At 38.1% G+C, this 19,670-nt stretch overlaps 1 protein-coding gene across 2 annotated transcripts in view; it reads right to left on the bottom strand.

Annotated features, from left to right (window-relative positions):
- The window catches only part of DNAH8 (dynein axonemal heavy chain 8), a 324,005-nt gene that overhangs the window by 124,099 nt on the left and 180,236 nt on the right, over positions 1-19,670 (bottom strand). For both annotated transcript variants that reach the window (XM_088831445.1, XM_055406188.2), the window contains 9 exons: positions 18,885-19,007; positions 17,021-17,151; positions 13,535-13,688; positions 10,687-10,851; positions 8,792-9,018; positions 5,307-5,425; positions 3,279-3,382; positions 2,095-2,271; positions 181-348 (listed from right to left, as the gene is read on the bottom strand). In XM_088831445.1, coding sequence (XP_088687571.1) covers positions 181-348; positions 2,095-2,271; positions 3,279-3,382; positions 5,307-5,425; positions 8,792-9,018; positions 10,687-10,851; positions 13,535-13,688; positions 17,021-17,151; positions 18,885-19,007 — 1,368 coding nt within the window. The remainder of the gene's footprint in view (positions 1-180; positions 349-2,094; positions 2,272-3,278; positions 3,383-5,306; positions 5,426-8,791; positions 9,019-10,686; positions 10,852-13,534; positions 13,689-17,020; positions 17,152-18,884; positions 19,008-19,670) is intronic.

Genomic DNA, 19,670 nt, shown 5'->3' with positions numbered 1-19,670 from the left:
CAGCTTTAAAATCTTACATTTTAAAGAGGCATTACATTTTGAGAGATGCAATTTAAGATAAATTCTTCAGTATACAATGATCAGTTATTTGTCTGCCGTTGTGTCTGGTCTATACTGAGGGCCCTGGGATGCAGACACCTGGTACACCTCAAAGGACTTACAGAGATAGATTCTACTTACTTTTAATGATTCACCCCATGATGGCTTGCAGCACGGTTTTTCTGGATCCATAGTAACAGGGTCAATTTTCTTTTGAAATAGTAACAGAACACAGTCCATGATTCTCATAATAAGATGAGGGGGCTTTGCAAGTTTCCTGACTGTGGCAATATCATTTGGCTTGATGGTCTGTATTTGGGGTTAGGGATCAGAATATTTTTTGTTGAGTAATATTCCTAGTCATATGGAAATCTCATACTTTTAAAAAATTAAAATGGAAAATTTTTAAACATATTTTCTTCCCAATTCCTGACATTTACATCAAGGGTCTGCATTCCAAGATTCTTACATAATGGATCTTTCATGGTTTAGTTAGGATTTCTATTTCTTTGTTTGCATTTCCCCTAAAAGTTCTCAATGAATTGGTTTAGAATATCACTAACATTCACTGGCCATCACCCCAGACCTCCATTAGCAACAACTGTCATTAATGTTTACCATTTAGATAATTTCATCTTCAAAGCATAGAGTCTATATTACATATGAATATTAAAAGAGGGGAAAGGCCCTGAATATCAGAAACCTCACCTTCAGTTTTCATTTTGAAGGTTGCCCTGTCCATGGAAGGGAGAGAATTCGAAGGAGACAAGAAAAGTTATTGTAACATATGAGACATAAAAATATTTTTGAAAGTTTCTATCTGTGAGCTGAGTTAGAAATAGGACATCTCCTGATATTTAAGTCAAGAAGGACTGGGACATCATATGATCCATAAAAACTCCTAAGACTTATTTGGCTCAGTGATCACTCTCTCATATGTTATCATAGGACCCACAAAAGAAGTGGGGGTGGAAAGTGTGTCCAGGTCATTGTCACAATTTTATTAAATGATGATCCTAAATCTATTAATGCATTTAAAAATCACAGGCATTCTCCCATATAAAATAAGAGCAAAACCAAAATAGCCCTGCCCTCAGAATCTTTCAAAGAGAGAGAAACACAATTACCCTAAAGTATGATTATCTGCCATGACAGAAGTCTAGGAGTGACAGGAAAACAAAGGAAGTTCAGGACTTCCTGGAAGGGGTGAAATCTGAGCTTGGTCTTGCAGATTGACTCTTACTAGTTAGTGAAAGTTAGGAAAAGTAGAAAGTGTTCCTGGCAGAGAGAGAGACCTATTTAAAAGTAACAGACCATAATTAATGCAGAAGCACTTAGGTGTTTCCGTATGGCTGGATCATGTTGTGTGTAGGGACAAAATAAGATAAAGTTGAAGGGGCAGCCAGGTATCACAGCAGTAGCACAAATATTTATTGAGTTCCTTCCATGTACCCAGTGAACTATTCATTACTTTTTAATGCATACGTTGTTCTTCAAAGATCAAGGAAGAATTAGAATCTTGACAGAGATTCAAGAGAGTTAAGTAAATTTTACTTGAGACTATCTATCATATGGTCATGAGAGGCAAATGGAGATCTGCTTGCCTCTGAAGCTGTCCCTTCTTGCTTCACAGCCCTGGATACCTACCTTGGGACTTTAAATTTAAGAGAAATGGGAACTGTAAGAGGATTTTTTTAAAATGTTAAAGAGTGGCTGACATAACCTAGTCAGGATGCTGAAGGAACTGAGAAGGCTGTCAGTATAATCTGAATCCCTTAGGCTACAGTTTAAGCCAATGACCACTAGCATTATTCCTCAGTTCTCATGAAAAGATGCTTTGTGGAATGAAAGTAAGTTATGGGAAGTAAAGACTTAAAAAAATAAACTTAGGAAATGTAATCAGCAGAAATATTTGCTTCAAAACTCAGAGATTACAATCACATTAAGAATCCAATTCAGTTTTCTGACTACAAAAATCCCATAACTAAATTTTATGTAATGAAACATGGTGCCAGCTCAGACTTGTGTTGGGAGGGATAACAATGCACTGCTCACATTCAGGGCTGCTTCTGCTTCTTCCAGTGCAGGTCTAGCTGCCTCGAGCTTGGTCTCAGCTATTACTTTTTCACTATCAATTTCATCCACGATTTTTTGGGCTTTGTCTTTTACTTCCTGCACTTCATTTTTCACTTTGGCTGAAGCCTGAGCACTTACTGTGACTTCTGCTAATACCTGTTAAGGAAAGGAAACATGAGGGTCAATAGAAATCTTTTCAGCATAATTTACAGATTTGAGTATATAATATAAAACGAGAGAAAATTCAGCCCCCATTTAAGTTGTCTGTATTTTAAGATGTATTAAAGTAACTCCTCTGAGCAGTTTTGTAGTCTTTGTTTCCTAAGCTTCTCTCGGTCATGAACTGTATTAATAAATATCTTAAACTTTCAGAAAAATGATATTTATACTCTATGTTATTTCTAGAAAATTAAAGCTATTCAATGTCAGTGCCACGGAATAAGGTCAGAAACCATATGAAGCCTCATGTAATAACAAAAAAAATAGCTAATGTTTGTTGACTGCCTACCATATATCAGGATGCTAAGGGTCTACCTTATGTCATATGCTAAGTGCCTCTCCTATGCTTTAATATTTCAATAACTGGCTAAAGGTCGAGACTTAAGCGTCTATTCTTAACTAACTCTGTGAGTGGAAGGTGAAAGCAGCCTGAGACTGGGGGAGAAGCGGTAGGTACAGAAGTAACACACATATATATATCCCTATCACCTTGCGAGGAGCATCTTTAAAAGAAGACTCAATCAACTCTTGTTTTTATTCTTTTCCTTCCTTAAACTTCAGATCAAACTTGGGCTGCCCCAGAAACCTAGAGTCTGCAGAGACTTTAAAGAGAAGAACTAATATAATTTATTGTCAAGCAGAAATTTCCTATACAGATGACAGAAAATGAGAGAGAACCAAAGAAGGAAAACACAGTCTTAGACCAAGTAGAGGATATAATAGTTTCGGTATAAATTAAACAAAAATATCTAATGGTCTTTGTAAATGTTGCTATTGTTGTTTAGTTGCTAAGTCATATCTGACCCTTTTGTGACCCTATGTGGGCTGTATCTTACTGGAAATAACCTGTAGGTTTATATTGTTTACTTTTTAATAACATTTTTAAACAATGCTTTATTTTAAAATGTGGGAAGATATCCTTCACAGTGTAAATGCCAACTCACTTCATCTGCTTTTACGGAAGCCACTGCCAATTCCTTCTCCTTTACTGCAAGATCCTGAGAGAGTTTTGCAACAGATTCACTTGCCTCCATCAGCTTATCAAGACCTTTACAAACACACACATAGACACTTTCACTGAATATATGATTATCCCCTCATCAAATATTTATTCAATATTTACTACTTATAAAGAACCATGTGCTACATGCATGCTGTCTCTTCAGTCATGTCCAGCTCTTTGCAACCCCATGGACTGTAGCCCACCAGGTTTCTCCGTTCATGGGATTTTCCAGGCAAGAATACTGGAGTGGGTTGCCGTGCTTTCCTCCAGGGGATCTTCCTGACCCAAGGATCAAACCCATATCTCTTACATCTCTTGAACTGGCAGGCAGGTCCTTTACCACTGGGACGCCACTAGGGCCACCTGGGAAGCCCTAAGGCACCATAATGTATACTATAACAAACACAAAATAATTATGGACAAAATGTCTTAAAATACACATATTTTAGAAGCAATAATACTAACCATATTTCTAACAGTTTCAGTTCAGCAGGAAATGAAGAAAATAGGTCTGACTGAAGAATATCATCTAGTTACATTTAAGGGAAAGTCATATTGCCATAACAAGTAAAATGAATTTAACCAGGAAACTTATTTGACAAATGTATGCTCTCCTTGGCTTTGCAAACAGTTTGTAACTATCATTTTTTGCCTTTGAATCACACTGCAACTGAGATGGCAAATGAGACATAATATATTAACATTTTTTGTGGTTCTCTGCTATAAAAATGAAAATAACTGCTAAAACCTCTGCAACTGTTTCTGAGACTCTCAGTGCTCTAGACAAAAATAACTGGTTAACTGAAAATCTCACTAGGCGCTAGATAGATGTGTGTTGGTAAACATTTATGAGTCTGGGTCTGGAGTGAGGTCATTCATTTGAATGGTTCCAGTTCCCACAGTGTAGACAATCCCACCTTGTCTGATTTCAAGCTACCAAGAGGTTCTCAGCAACACACCATTATATAATATTTCTACCACAAAGATAGAATAGAAATAATAATGTTCCCTAAGAACATTAATAATAGTAAAATAAAGTAAAAATAACTAAGAAGTAATGAGTTTTGAGTATTGATTACCCTCATTAACATATTAATTTAATTGTAAGTTTATTAATTTTTAATAAAGGCTGTGGTCATCAACCAGATCATAACATTCCTAATTTAACCATCAGTTCTCATGAGCCAGTGTAGGTAGCTTCAGCACACCACTGATTCTAGAGCATCATATAAAAAAGCTGCAGAAAAGCCATGAGAAAGCCAACAGAAGGAAGTTTCTCTTACAGGGCACCTATCATCACTGCAACTTCACAGACCTTTCTGCTTTGCGACCATGTTCTGTGTAGAAGTGAAAATACCACACTGAGGCATTTCAGGATTATTCGGGTCAAATGCTTTCTGGACATAAAATCTGTTCCCACTTACACTTTTCCTACTTATACTACATATACTGGACACTTAGGAAACCACTGCTCATGTAAAGTCTCTTCTTGTTTTCATTTGTTCGCTTTTGTTTCTGTTTTGTCTTTTCCTTTGTTAGAAATCTGAAAAGCAGTAACACGGCAAAGTTTACACAAATTGAGGGAAACCGCAATGAAACTATAAATTGAAATTGTGGTCAGTCCCCAAGAGCTGGCTTTTCCCCATCTGTAAGCAGCAGCTCAACAACCATGGTGACTCACTACCCAACAGGATGGACCCAAAGCTGAAAGAGCTGGAAGAAATGGTTCTGGAAGAAAAACGGCCACCTCTGTTTACATTTTTTATGCCCAGACTTTCTTGACAGGTCAAAAGACCCATAAAGATATCCCTCAAAATAATCTACTACCAGCAATATTTCAATATTGATTATAAATCAATATTTCAATATGAAAAATCAGTATTTCATTTTCAAACAACAATATCCACCAAACAAAATATTGGGATCTCTTTCAGACAAGCCCTAAAAGATCAGATTCTGTTAGACTTACCAATATTCATACGTTCAGCTTGTTCATTAATATATTTCACCTTTTCAGTGTAAATGTTTTTATAACCATTTATAAATGAGAGGTAAGATTTGGGAGTCACGTGTGCTCTTCGGCGGTATCTGAAAGTAGAACAGAAAAAAACACTTTCAGGGGAGGCAGCAAGAATACTATATCCTTAACTGATGCTTTGCCTTGACCCTTATCCCCATTCTGGGTTTCTGTTTCCTATTCTGGAAAACTGAGAAAAGAATCATTGTCCTACACTTCCTAGGATTTTGTGAAAATCAAAAAACAAAACAGCATATGTAAACACGCGTTGTAAACTTGAATGTTCTAGTCAGATATTAGGGATAAGTGGTTGAAATGAATTTGTGCCGAGATCTGTTTTCATTCGCCAGATTTTGCTACACACCTCTTCCCCACTAGAAACCCAGATGAGTGGGCTTACAAAGGTGAAAGCCAATCTCTCCCCTGAATTGCTGGATTATCCTTGAAATCAAGGCACACTTGATTCAAACATCCAACTCACTATGGTTTCAATATAATAATTATATTTAACCATAGAAAGAAATAAAAGGAAAAATTTTTATACAGGAGAAACTCAAGTCAAAGAAGAGATCTTCACAAACTATAAATTTATATTTTTATATTACAATAAGTTTATTTTAAATTAAATTTTTACTTTCAGAATTCTGAACACTAAAAAGCATTTTTAAGGATTCTGGCATATATGTGACTATTAGTAAAACATTATATAAATATTTTTTAAAGATTTTTTTATGCAGGCTATTTTTAAAGCATTTTATAGAATTTGTTTCAACTCTGCTTCTGTTTTTGGCTGCGAGGCATGTGGGATCTTTATTAGCTACCTGATCAGAGATCGAACCAGCACCTCCTACGTTGGAAGGCAAAATCTTAACCACTGGACTTCTAGGGAAGTCCCATATTATATATACATATTGCATTCAGAATAAACTTATACAATAAGAGGATATGAAAACTTTGAAAAATACACCAAATTTTCAAAAATAAAGACATAGGTTTTTGTAGCTGCACAAAGATAAAAACTTCTCTCCACAAGTTGACAGGAGTAGAGGTGGAGTTCAAGTTAAGCAGAAAGAAAATCTTCCCAAAAAAAAGAATTAATATACACAGATTTACCAAGAGAATCTGGGAGATTATCTATAACTATTTAAGAGGATGGTCCATGTACAGTTTCAAGTAAAGAAAATGACACAGGATAAACAAATTTTTGTGAGATAAGATCCCGTGTCCCTTGGAAAATCAATTAAGTGTTACCCAGACTCTCCATCTGGTCCCATTATTTCATGGCAAATTGATGGGGAAACGATGGAAACAGTGACAGACTTTATTTTTCCGGGCTCCAAAATCACTGCAGATGGTGACTGCAGCCATGAAATTAAAAGATGCTTGCTCCTTGGAAGAAAAGTTATGGCCAACCTAGACAGCATATTAAAAAGCAAAGACATTACTTTGACAACAAAGGTCCGTCTACTCAAAGCTATGGTTTTTCCAGTAGTCATGTACGGATGTGAGAGTTGGACTGTAAAGAAAACTGAGGGCCAAAGAATTGATACTTTTGAACTGTGGTGTTGAAGAAAGCTCTTGAGAGTCCCTTGGACTGCAAGGAGATCCAACCGGTCAATCTTAAAGGAAATCAGTCCTGAATACTCATTGGAAGGACTGATGCTGCAGCTGAAACTCCAATACTTTGGTCACCTGATGTGAAGAAATGACTCATTGGAAAAGACCCTGATACTGGGAAAGACTGAAGGCAGGAAGAGAAGGGGACGACAGAGAATGAGATGGTTGGATGGCATCACTGACTCAATGGGCATGAGTTTGAGTAAGCTCCAGGAGTTGGTGATGAATAGGGAAGCCTGGTGTGCGTTCATGGGGTTGCAAAGAGTCGGACACAACTGAGCGACTAAACTGAAGACTCTCCATGCAGAAAAATGGGCCTAGTCTTTCTGGGAGGTACTGCACCCCCTGAAGCTCATCCATGAACCCTAAGGAAGAAGTCTTCTGTTATAGAAACCATGTTGGCCCACCTTTATTTATAGCAATCATACCAGTGACTATCATGCTTTGGAAAAAACTGCTGTATTCTTGAACCAAGCCTCGTAACAGTTATTTGTAGTTTTTAAAGTTCCCTAGATGATTGTAACATAATGGCAACCCACTCCAGTGTTCTTGCCTGGAGAATCCCAAGGAAGGGGGAGCCTGGTGGGCTGCTGTCTCTGGGGTCGCACAAAGTCGGACACGACTGAAGTGACTTAGCAGCAGCAGCAGCAGCAGCAGCTAATACCTTTCATCTTTCCACATACTTTTTAATATATAATTATGTAGCTCAAAACCCAAAACACTGGTGGGGGATATTTGGGTCAACCATGACTGCCCCACTTTGACGGAACATAAAACTCAAGTTGACTGTTTAGGGCCACACTATAATAATTCTTTTTTGCTGAACTTCATGTTTACTATCTTAATTTATTTTAAAAAACCTTCCTAAACATCAAAACAAGGCAAAGTCCATGTAATGAAGTTACATTATCTAGATTTGTAGAGACAAGGACAGAGAGGCCACTGATTCACAGGGATCTCCCTAAACAAATAAGATATGGACCTGAGTCTGAGCGACACCAATGTTTCTGATGTTTGAACTGTACTTGTGATTCTCAACGTGTGGTCTCCAGACCGGCAGCATTAGCATTGCTTTGAAACATATGAGAAAGGCAAATTCTCCACTCCAATCTCAAACCAACTAAATCATAATCTTTCAAACTGGGGTCCAGCAATCTGTTTTAACAAATGCTTTAAGTGATTCCTAGGCACAGTAAAGACTGAGAAACACTGAACTGTATTCCTCATTTCTGTCAGTAACCTACTTTTGAAGACCCAGTTTAGCATGTGGTAAGAGAAATTAAAATGTGGTACACCAACTTTCACATCATGAATACCATTTCTGCTTTTAGGGACTGGACTCTTCTACCGTCAGTTAAACTTTAGTTTCATAATTATTTGTCATGTTAACATGGACAAGATTAAGTGATGCTTATACATGATCCCTTAGCATAAGGCAATAATGAAACTTTAGGACAGTGGACTTCTTTAACCAAAAAAATAATGAACTTGAATAAGAAACAAATTTTAAAGAGTTTATAATGAATTATTTTAAGTCGTTTCCAAAAAATAAATTAAGCAAGTGAAATAAAATAATTCCTTAAGCATCTGTTACTTTGAAGCCTGGAGGGAAAGGACAGTAGTTAATTTTTAAATCTCAATTATTTGTCATCATTTCAATACATAATCAATAGAAAATCAAAGCAAGGGAAAAATCTAAGTGCAGCTGGGATTTCTAGCTAAATCATTGTGACGAGTATCTTACTGGATGTTACATTTTATTCCTCTTTGGAGTGAAAATTGTGTTTCTGTAGCTATCACACTTATGTATCATCACTTACCTTTGGAAATAACTTTCACAGCTCTCTGAAACCATGTCATGAAAGAGGCCCATTGTTTCCACAACTTGTCTTTTGGTGTCACTAGAGCAGACAATACTATAGCCCGAAACGAAATAGGAGGCCACAGCAACCAGCGCCTCCCTAGGCCAGCGACTGAACCAGTCCATGGTGCAGCCCGATATCAAGCCAGGAAATTTCAAAGAGCGGGCACGGAACTTCTCACCAACCTAGCAACAGAAATGTCAAAAAGCATTATAAATTTAAAAAAATTATCTATTTAAAAAAACACAGAGGGACTATAAGTCAGGCAGAGAGACCTTCTTAAATTCTGAGCCAATAGCCTGATACAACAAATTTTTTTCGAAATCTTCTTGGACTGAATGAATATGTAAATTAAGTGTCCAGGTGCAAGGAGGTAATAGTTCCACACTCTTTCCTGTCCTAAGACTCCATCTGCTCAATTCTAGGAGCTGCCATGTAAGAAGAAACTGACATCTTCTTTACCCATGTGCCACAAATACACAATGAAATATTACTCAGTCATAAAAAGGAATGAATTCAAGTCAGTTGTAGTGAAGTGGATGAATCTACAGCCTGTTATACAGAGTGAAGTAAGTCAGAAAGAGAAAAACAAATACTGCATATTAATGCATGTATAAGGAACCTAGAAAAACAGTACTGATGAACCTATTTACAAGGAAGAAATAGAGATGCAGACATAGAGAATGGACTTGTGGACACAGTGAGAGAAGAGGAGAGAAGGATGAACTGAGAAAGGAGCAGTGGCATATATACACTATCATGGAAAAAAGAGATTACCAGTGGGAAGCTGCCATATAACACAGGGAGCCCAGCCTGGTGCTCTGTGACGTCCTAGATGGGGGGACAAGGGGTGGATGGGAGGCTCAAGAGGGATTCTTAAGCAAAAAAAAAAAAGTAAATTTGATACTTAACATTTTAGAGAAAATTTTAAACAATCTGACATTAAAGATCTGTTCCAATAAAGGAAAAATGGATGGGAAAAAAAAAAAAAGGAAACTGACAAGCCACATTTCTAGAGAGAGATGACCAGGTCAGTGAAAGGCTTGGAACCAGGGCAAGTGAGATCTGCAGAAGGAATGGGAGGTGTTTGGTCTAACAAAGAAATGACTTATGGAGTCTGCAGAAACTTTCCCCAAATATTTGAAGAGCTGAATGCAGGAGAGGGATTGGATTCATTTTACAGGACAAACAAAATCACAGGTGAAAAGTCAGAGACAAAATTCCACTGTTTGTAAAGAAGACCTTTCCGGCTATTAGACCACCTAAAAATTAAGCAAGATGCCCCATAAGTTAGTGAGCCACCTCCCCCACCCCCAAGAGCAGAAATGCACAACAGAATTTTCTATGATGATGGAAAGGATCTATATGTGTGCTTTCCATAGTAATCCCTAGCCACGTGTAGCTATTGAGTATTTGAAATGAAGCTAGTGGGACTGAGAAATTGGATTTTCATTTTTACTTAATTTTAACTGATCAGAAATCAAATGGCCACACATGGCTAATGGTTACAATACTGGATAGCACAGTGAGTGAGAGACATTCAAACCTACATAAAGGACATTCTAGATGGTATGATTATACTGGCGCTAAAGCTCGACAAGGCTATATCACCAAATCCCTTAAAATCAAATAATTTCTGTCTCTAGGTAATCAAATTTGCAGGATATGCAATAATTGCTAATGAGTATACTCAATTCTCACTCTTTAGTATGATTTTGGTCAGTGGAGATTGGTGGTAGTAAAGAAGTAACAAGTGTTCATTTCTGAGCAAATCATCTCATCAGAGAAGGCAGACTAAGTACATTCAAGGAAGTAACTCCTCCTACGTAGAAATAACTAAAGTAAAAACTCACTGGAGAAAAGCAGAGAACAACGTGCAAGTTCTTCCTTGATCTTGAAATGAAGTACTCATACAGATTATCAAAGGTGGGAGGATGGCGAGGGAGCTCCCTTTTCATGACCGATATCAGCCCTTGGGTGATTTCATCCATCTCATCCCGAGCAAACAAATTGGAGATCTTTAAGGAATAGGCAAGAAAGGGTTCAGTATTTTGAGAGTTCCCCACAGCCAATGCACTGCCAAAGTCTGGTCATTCCCCATTTCCCCCCATCTCCACCACTACATGTCATTTCTTTTCATATTTTTTCCTGCATCTCTACAGTCAAATCCCTAGCTTGCCAGAAATTACAAGAGTGCAACTTTTTATTTAGCAGCTTAATCAGGAGCAAATTAAGTTTCCTTTTGCTCAAGTAGCTATTACCAAAAAGCCATCTTGTTTACCATTCCAATCACCACTTTAAATGTCCAGTGATGCCTTCCGTTCTGATTCACAATCAATCTCAACTGTGGTTCCAAAATAGTTAACTAGAGCATGCATCAGTAAGCATCCATACACATCACTGTAAAGGGAAGAGTTCATACGTAAGGTGCGCTTGCAGGGCTGGCCTTTGCCTGGCATCTGAGAACTAGGCTTTTGGAAGGAATCCTCCATTACTAATCGATAAGGCTGTTTCACTGTACCTAGACTATTTGTACAAATATTGGGATATATGGTGAACATCTGTTTTCCTTCTGGGAGTCTTGAATTTTGGCAGTTGTGGCTAGGCAGAGAACAACTACATGATCAGCCCCTAAGAAAATCTTGAATTCTGAGTCTCAAATGAGCTTCCTTGAACAGAAAGAGCACATGTGTTTCTGCACTTCACTTCGCGTTTCTTCATTTTCACTTCACACCAAAAACGCATTCTGTATGGACTCTTCAGTTCAGTTCAGTTCAGTCGCTCAGTCGTGTCCGACTCTCCACGACCCCATGAATCACAGCACGCCAGGCCTCCCTGTCCATCACCAACTCCCGGAGTTCACTCAAACTCATGTCCACAGAGTCGGTGATGCCATCCAGCCATCTCATTCTCCGTCGTCCCCTTCTCCTCCCGCCCCCAACCTTTCCCAGCATCAGAGTCTTTTCCAGTGAGTCAACTCGTCACATGAGGTGGCCAAAGTATTGCAGCTTCAGCTTTAGCATCAGTCCCTCCAATGAACACCCAGGATTGATCTCCTCTAGAATGGACTGGTTGGATCTCCTTGCAGTATAAGGGACTCTCAAGAGTCTTCTCCAACACCACAGTTCAAAAGCATCGATTTTTCGGCGGTCAGCCTTCTTCACAGTCCAACTCTCACATCCATACATGACCACGGGAAAAACCATTGCCTTGACTAGACGGACCTTGGTTGGCAAAGTAATGTCTCTGCTTTTTAATATACTATCAAGGTTGGTCATAACTTTCCTTCCAAGGAGCAAGCGTCTTTTAATTTCATGGCTGCAATCAGCATCTGCAGTGATTTTGGAGCCCAAAAAAACAAAGTCTGACACTGTTTCCACTGTTTTTCCATCTATTTCCCATGAAGTGATGGGACCAGATGCCATGATCTTTGTTTTCTGAATGTTGAGCTTCAAGCCAACATTTTCACTCTCCTCTTTCACTTTCATCAAGAGGCTTTTGAGTTCCTCTTCACTTTCTGCCATAAGGGTAGTGAGAACATATTAATAGGAAGCATGTATATGGATTTCCCCAGACTCCCCCGGATGCGTCTTTTTCTTTACTGATCCAGCTGAAAATCCTTACTGTGCTGCTGCAATAAACCTTAGTCATAAGCTCAACTATATGCTGGGTCCTGTGCATCCTTCTAATAAAGTACCAAGCATGTGGGTGGTCAAAGAAGTGATGATTAAAATGGTGTCAGCAGTGGTGACATTCAGTTCAGTTCAGTTGCTCAGTCATGTCCAACTCTTTGCGACCCCATGGACTGCAGCACGCCAGGCCTCCCTGTCCATCACCAACTCCCAGAGTTTACTCAAACTCATGTCCATTGAGTCGGTGATGCCATCCAACTATCTCTTCCTCTGTCGTCCCCTTCTCCTCCCACCTTCAATCTTTTCCAGCATTAGGGTCTTTTCCAATGAGTCATTTCTTCGCATCAGGTGGCCAAAGTATTGGAGTTGCTTCAGCATCAGTCCTTCCAATGAATATTCAGGACTGGTTTCCTGTAGGATGGCTTGGTTGGATCTCCTTGCAGTCCAAGGGACTCTCAGGAGTCTTCTCCAGCACCGTAGTTCAAAAGCATCAATTCTTTGGTGCTCAGTGTTGACATACACATCTACTTAGAGTTAGGGTAACTTTTTCAACCATTCTATACTCCTGATATTTATATACATAAATGATACACAGATAGATAAACTTTGCTTCTCCTAAAATAAATTACAGGATCAAGCTAAAGGTTTAAGAGACAAATAAGGAACCACATTTAAAATGGAAGAAAACAAAATATCTGGAGGTAACCAGCATTAATTTCACAGAAACTTCAAAAAAAATCTACTGAACCTCATGTGTTAATCATTTCTAAAATGAAAAATGTGTGCCAAATGGCTTCACTTCTTTTTTTAATAATTATTATTTACTTATTTGGCTGTGCCAGGTCTTAGCTGCAGCCATCCAGGACCTTTGCAAACTCTAGTTGCAGCATGTGGTATCTACTTCCCTGACTAGGAATTGATCCTGGGCACCCTGCGTTGGGAGCTCAGAGTCTTAGCCACTGGGCCAGCAGGGAAGTCCCTAACTACCTCACTTCTGAAAGACTGCTGCTTTCTCTATTCAGATTTACATTTTTAAAATATAACTTCTTTCTCTACTTTGGAGACATACCTCCCCTGAAGATAGCAGGTTGTTGAGATATTCTAGAAATGCCTCATCTTTTATTTCATTGTCAGTAAAGATAAAAGTGATGCCTTTGCCATCAGCACCAGCAACTTTGTACAAGCCTTTTAAATCATCTGTGAGATTACTCACATTGTAAGACCTAAGAAGAGAAGGAGCAGAAAGCTTTAAATGAAAATACAGTCATCATTTATCTCAAAACACAATATAATCCATGATAATTAGAGCATAATTTGCACCTGTTCCAATAGATTCTAAGTTAATAGTGCCTGCTAGAAAACATAGAGCTAAATAGCTGTACCTTACCACTCTAAATAAATAGGTTTTATTTAGCTTGAGAAGTTAGTGGGGAATTTACCAGAAGTGACTCAGAAAGAATAATTGGGAACAAGGAAAAGAATTTTTATTCCCTATAATCCAACAGTCCTCAGCCAACAGATGTTTTTTGCCCAAGTGAATATATATGTAATACTTAAAACTAATCAGATGTTTGGATGAGCTTAGATTGGTAAGAAGGTATAGATAAACTATAAGTAAAATTAGTGATAAATTACACATAATGGTAATTTGCACATCTCACTAAGTGGCTGGACTCAGAGATGCATTATGCAATGTTACGTAAATGATAGAAATGTTATAATCATGTGGTCACAGATTCTGAAGAGAGACGAGCTTGGTCTCTGTTTTTCTTGTTTACCCCGTTTCCTACTAAACGCACGTGCTACCAGAAGTGATACGATATATAAAAACAAAGCAGACATTTTCTTAAACGCGGCATGTAAATCCTCGTGGGTAGATGCCAGTGAAAGGGATTATAAAGAAGTCCTTATTTGAAGGAGGTTTCACAGTGCAGGTAATAGGGAGTTCTGTGTAATCCACAGGGTCTAATGGAAAGACTACTGGCGTTAAAACCAGGAAGACCAGAGTTCAAATCCCTGCCCTGCAGTTTTATAAAAGTTCCTTCATGCTTTACAGCTTGTTTCCTCATCTGCAAAATGAAGATAATTACCAGTTTGTAAAGGTTGTTATGGGCTTCAAGATGATGTAGCTTCAGTTCAGTTCAGTTCAGTTGCTCAGTCGTGTCCGACTCTTTGCAACCCCATGGACTGCAGCACGCTAGGCCTCCCTGTCCATCACCAACTCCCAGAGTTTACTCAAACTCGTGTCCATTGAGTTGGTGATGCCATCCAGCTATCTCATCCTCTGTCGTCCCCTTCTCCTCCCACCTTTAATCTTTCCCAGCATCGGAGTCTTTTCAAATGAGTCAGCTCTTTGCATCAGATGATCAAAGTACTAGAGTTTTAGCTTCAACATCAGTCCTTCCAATGAATATTCAGAACTGATTTCCTTTAGGATGGACTGGTTGGATCTCCTTGCAGTCCAAGGGACTCTCAAGAGTCTTCTCCAGCACCACAGTTCAAAAGCATCAATTCTTTGGTGATCAGCTTTGTTCACAGTCCAACTCTCCCATCCACACATAACCACTGGAAAAATCATAACCTTGACTAGACGGACCTTTGTTGGCAATGTCTCTGCTTTTTAATATGCTGTCTAGGTTAGTCATAACCTTTTTTCCAAGGAGTAAGTTTAACTACACCTAAATGTATAAATAGCTTACTTTTATTTTTTTAACCTTTTTATTTTGTATTGGAGTATAGCCAATTAACAATGCTGTGACAATATCCGGTGGACAGCAAAGGGACTCAGCCATACATATACATGTATCCATTCTCCCCTAAACTCCCCTCTCTTCCAGGCTGCCACGTAACATTGAGCAGAGTTCCCTATGCTATACAGTAGGTCCTTATTGGCTATCCATTTTAAATACAGCAATGTGTACATATTCATCCAAAACTCCCTAACTATCCCTTCCTCCCATTCTTCCCCCAGCAACTGAAAGTTCATTCTCTAAGTCTGTGAGTCTGTTTTATTTTTTTAATAAGTTCATCTGTATCATTTCTTTTTAGATTCTTCATATAAGAGATGTCATAGCTTATTTTTAAATTAGGAGAGGAAGTAAAGCCCTTCTGGGTGGCACTATAGTTAAAAGTCTTATAGACCTCAGCAAAAGGAATACTATCAAAAAGAAACGATCTATCCCGCAAAATAATTCCCAAGGGGGAGAACTCATTAAAAAGGGAAACGGGAAGTTGGTTTGCTGAGAAGCAGCTGCACCCATGAGAGCGACACAGTCCACATCCCTACTCAGAAGTGGGTGTCCAGTGTTGATAGAGCAACCCTCTCACTGACCACTCAATGAAGTCACAAAGCCACTGTGCTCATTTTTTAAAATTAAGCAGACTGTTAGGCATTGCTTTTACAATATATAGACATGGTCACAGCACACCCTCTCTAGGTCCAGACCCCTCTCGCTGCTTTCTTTCATAGCTAAGCCTCTTGAGGAGTTTTAACATTTGTATATTTGCTTCTTCACTTCCTTAATGGTGGCTTCTGCCCCCATCTGATCCACTCAAAGGTTTGACACCACTCTTCCTGCTTTAATCTCGTTTTTAGGCTAATTCTCTGCCTCCCGGGGTTTCTGGAAACCACTCCAGATTTCCTCCTCTGCCTGGCCTCTTCTCCTCACTCCCCCTGCGTCATTATACCCACCACTTCTATCTCGAGGAGTATACTCAGACATGTGCAAGAATATTCATAACAGCTGTATTTGCAAAATGAAAATCCCACAAATGTTTATCAGCAGTACGATGGATAAGCAAATTGTGGCAATATGTGATAAAATGGAAGGCTCCACAGCAATAGAAATGAATAAACTACTGCTGCATGTGGCATCATGGGTGACTCTCACAGACACCGCGCAAGCAACAGAAGCTGGACACTAAACAGGAAACCCCATACGATTTGACTGACGTAAAACTAAAAAACAGGCAAAACAAGTCAATGGGCTTAGAAGTTAGAATATCGTTCCCCTTAGGAGGGTAGTGACTGGGACAAGACCCAAGGTGTACTTCTGGGCACTAGTGATGTTTTATTTCTTAATCTGTGAACTAACTACACAGGTGTTCTTACTTTTTGACACCCATGATTTGTGAACATTTTTTTTAATGTATATTCAGTTCAGTTCAGTCGCTCAGTCGTGTCCAACCCTGAAATAAAAACGTTTACTTGAAAAAGAAATACAATAAATTGTTGTAATCTTTTTTATTTTTATTTGGCTATGCCCAGCAGCATGCAGGATCTCAGTTTCCTGACCAGGGATCAAACTGTTGCCCCAAGCAGTAGAAACATGGAGTCTTAACCACTGAACCTCCAGATACGTCCTATTGTAATTTTTTAAATTTTTATTTCATTTTTTAGTTGGAGGATAATTGCTTTACAATGTTGTGTTGCTTTCTGCCATACAACGACACGAGTCAGTCATAATTACATATGTAATTTTTTAAGCAAACATTTCACTCCAGTGAAATCAACAATAGAGAAAAAAACATATTGGCGTGTTTCATATTATCTTACCTGGTTAATGTTATCTGGAATATTTGATATCCAGCTATAAAAGAGGCCAATCTTGAAAGACTTTGTTTTCCTGAACCACCTACACCCACAAGCAACGCATTTCCACATGATGTTCGGATTATTCGTGAAATCTGTTTTGAAATAAAATAGTATATATTTGAAAATAGAATTCAGCTGTTTACATCTGCTTGCAATAAATGGGACCAAGGTTTGACCACATGCTTAGAGACTACATTAGACTTTTTCATTTAATGTAAAAGGTTTCATATTGATTTATTCAATTCCAGTTCTTTCATTGCCCATCTATATTTACATTATGAAAAAGAGTGCAAATTGGCTTTCCTATCTCCTATTTTAAAATGATTTTCTGTGTGTGTGTAATTTTATTATTTTCAGACTCAACGGGTAATGGAACTGCTCTTCCCAATCTGCAGAGAGCAGTTTAGAACTGTTTGCTTATTACCATCAGTCTAACACACTGACTTAAGCAGAAAACAAATGCTACTCAGCTCTGCACCAAACGCTACCTTTGCCATATCTCTGCCAGTGAAAATTTTTTCAAAGTATCAAAATTCTACTTACAATGGAGGCATGGAAACATCTGTAGAAAAAACTTAGGGAAACAGCCTTTAGCCTTGTGTTACATTTCTAAGAAGATTCCCTCACAGAGAGGATAAGGCCCAAACTGTGGTTGGAATCTTATGCAGGTCAGTTGGAGACATTGCTAAAAAGCTGTCTTTCACATTAATACCACTGATCAGAAGAAAATCTAGATGGATCATTAACTTCATTTATCACAACAAAGAATTTTTTAAAATTCAAGTTTTACAGGGGGCAGACACCTTGATATGTGTCAAATCTACTATTATATTTTAAGTACATTAACCACTTATGTGGTTTTGCACCTAGAACAGGGTACCAGGCCCCTAAGACCAAGCCACTGTGGGTACTCAATAATTATTTGTTGGGACTTCCCTGGTGGTCTCGTGGCTGGGAATCTGCCTTGCAATGCAAGGGATTCAGGTTCAATCTGTGGTCTGGAAACTAAGATCCCACATGCCTCAGAACAACAGCCCACATGCCACAGCTACAGAGCCCGCACAACTACGGTGTCCACGAGCCGCGATGAAAGATCCCGCGTGCCACAACTGAGACCCAACATGGCCTAAATAAATAGATAGATACTTTTAAAAGTAATAATTATTAATTGCTGAATAGATGAATGTAAATTCACCAATTTTGCAGAAGACGATTCTATAATAAATACAGAGTTAACTGTCTCCTCTTTATGAAAATGTCCTATTCCAATTTGTTGGAGAAACTCCTTTTTTATCTATAAATTACACAGTCAAACAACTCCCTCCTGCAGCCTTTCACACCTGGATCCAAGCCATACTCCTTTTAGGTGATTCCTCCAATGGGTTCCCATTTTTATCAGTCCTGTATACCCTCATTTCCCTTTTCCCCATGGTCTGTAAGTCAATTACGAAATCAACATTTTTAAACACATCAACTTTTCCTCCATGGGCAACAGGATTTCCATTATACCAAAATGTTTGAGGGAATATTTTTTTCATAGGGTTCTCCAGCTTACTGTCTTAAAAAGATAAAACTCTTTGACTCAGCGAGTTGAACACAAAACCCATCAGTTTGCCCTTGAAAAACACTTGCTGTCATATAGATGGATTCAAATAAGGGGTTTCTGATTAAGCCTTTGTTTGTGAGAGTGAACTGACTTACCCTATAGAGTCTCTTCTGTTAACTATCAGATACTATATTTGTATTCTCTAAAAAAGTTTACCTGTGAAATTCACTAAGCTTTTACATTATCTATTTATATCAGTAAACAATCAATAGTGAGAACCTTAATAAGATGAGTCATTGCATCTTTAAAAAACACCAGATCAAGAGATGTTCCTCTAATGACTTCATTGAACTGTCTCTGGTAAAACTGGAGTTTTTCAGACAGAAATTCAAAGGACGGTATCTAAAAGTGGGGAGAGAGAAAAATAATATTTAAGATCCAGGAATATTTAAGATAATATTTAAGATTACAGGAATGCTGTAATTGTAAAGATATTCACAAGTAATTCTTTTAAAAAAGTTAAACCTAATGGATTTCTAAAAATTTGTCATGAATGAATTGACTTTTAGTTATTTCCATTTTCAGATCCTGAAACCTAACTGGTTGGTTTCCAATATGAAATTATTCTTGACCTTTTCCCTTAAGAATACCAGCACCAACTACTATCCATGTTAATTAAGGCTGTAATATAACGAATGTATTTCTCAGTTTTTATTTGCTTCTTAACAGTGCTTGTGGAGCTTTAAAAATATATAGAAATTTTACATTGTTTATGTAGTCAAATTATTCTGAAATCAATATTCACTTATTTCTTTTGCAAATGGTTGCTCCCCATTTAATTCTTTGACCAACATGCATTTCAAAATTACTCTATGTGAGCCTGTTTAAAAAAAATCTCTCTGGAGTCTTGTTTCACGCATCATTAAATCTATACATTAACTTATGAAAAACAATGTGTTGCCATTTAACCAAGTAAAGTTTTATCACATTTATTCCTAGATGTTTTACATACTTGTTGCTGACTGAATGAAATACTTTTATGTTGTATTTCCTATTTTGGGATTA

This window comes from Moschus berezovskii, chromosome 23 (assembly GCF_049115385.1).
Source record: "Moschus berezovskii isolate FMDL1 chromosome 23, NW_MosBer_1.0, whole genome shotgun sequence".
Classification (NCBI taxonomy): Eukaryota; Metazoa; Chordata; class Mammalia; order Artiodactyla; family Moschidae; genus Moschus; species Moschus berezovskii.
The sequence above is the reverse complement of the archived record's forward strand: the minus strand, read 5'-3'. Positions and strand labels throughout refer to the sequence as shown.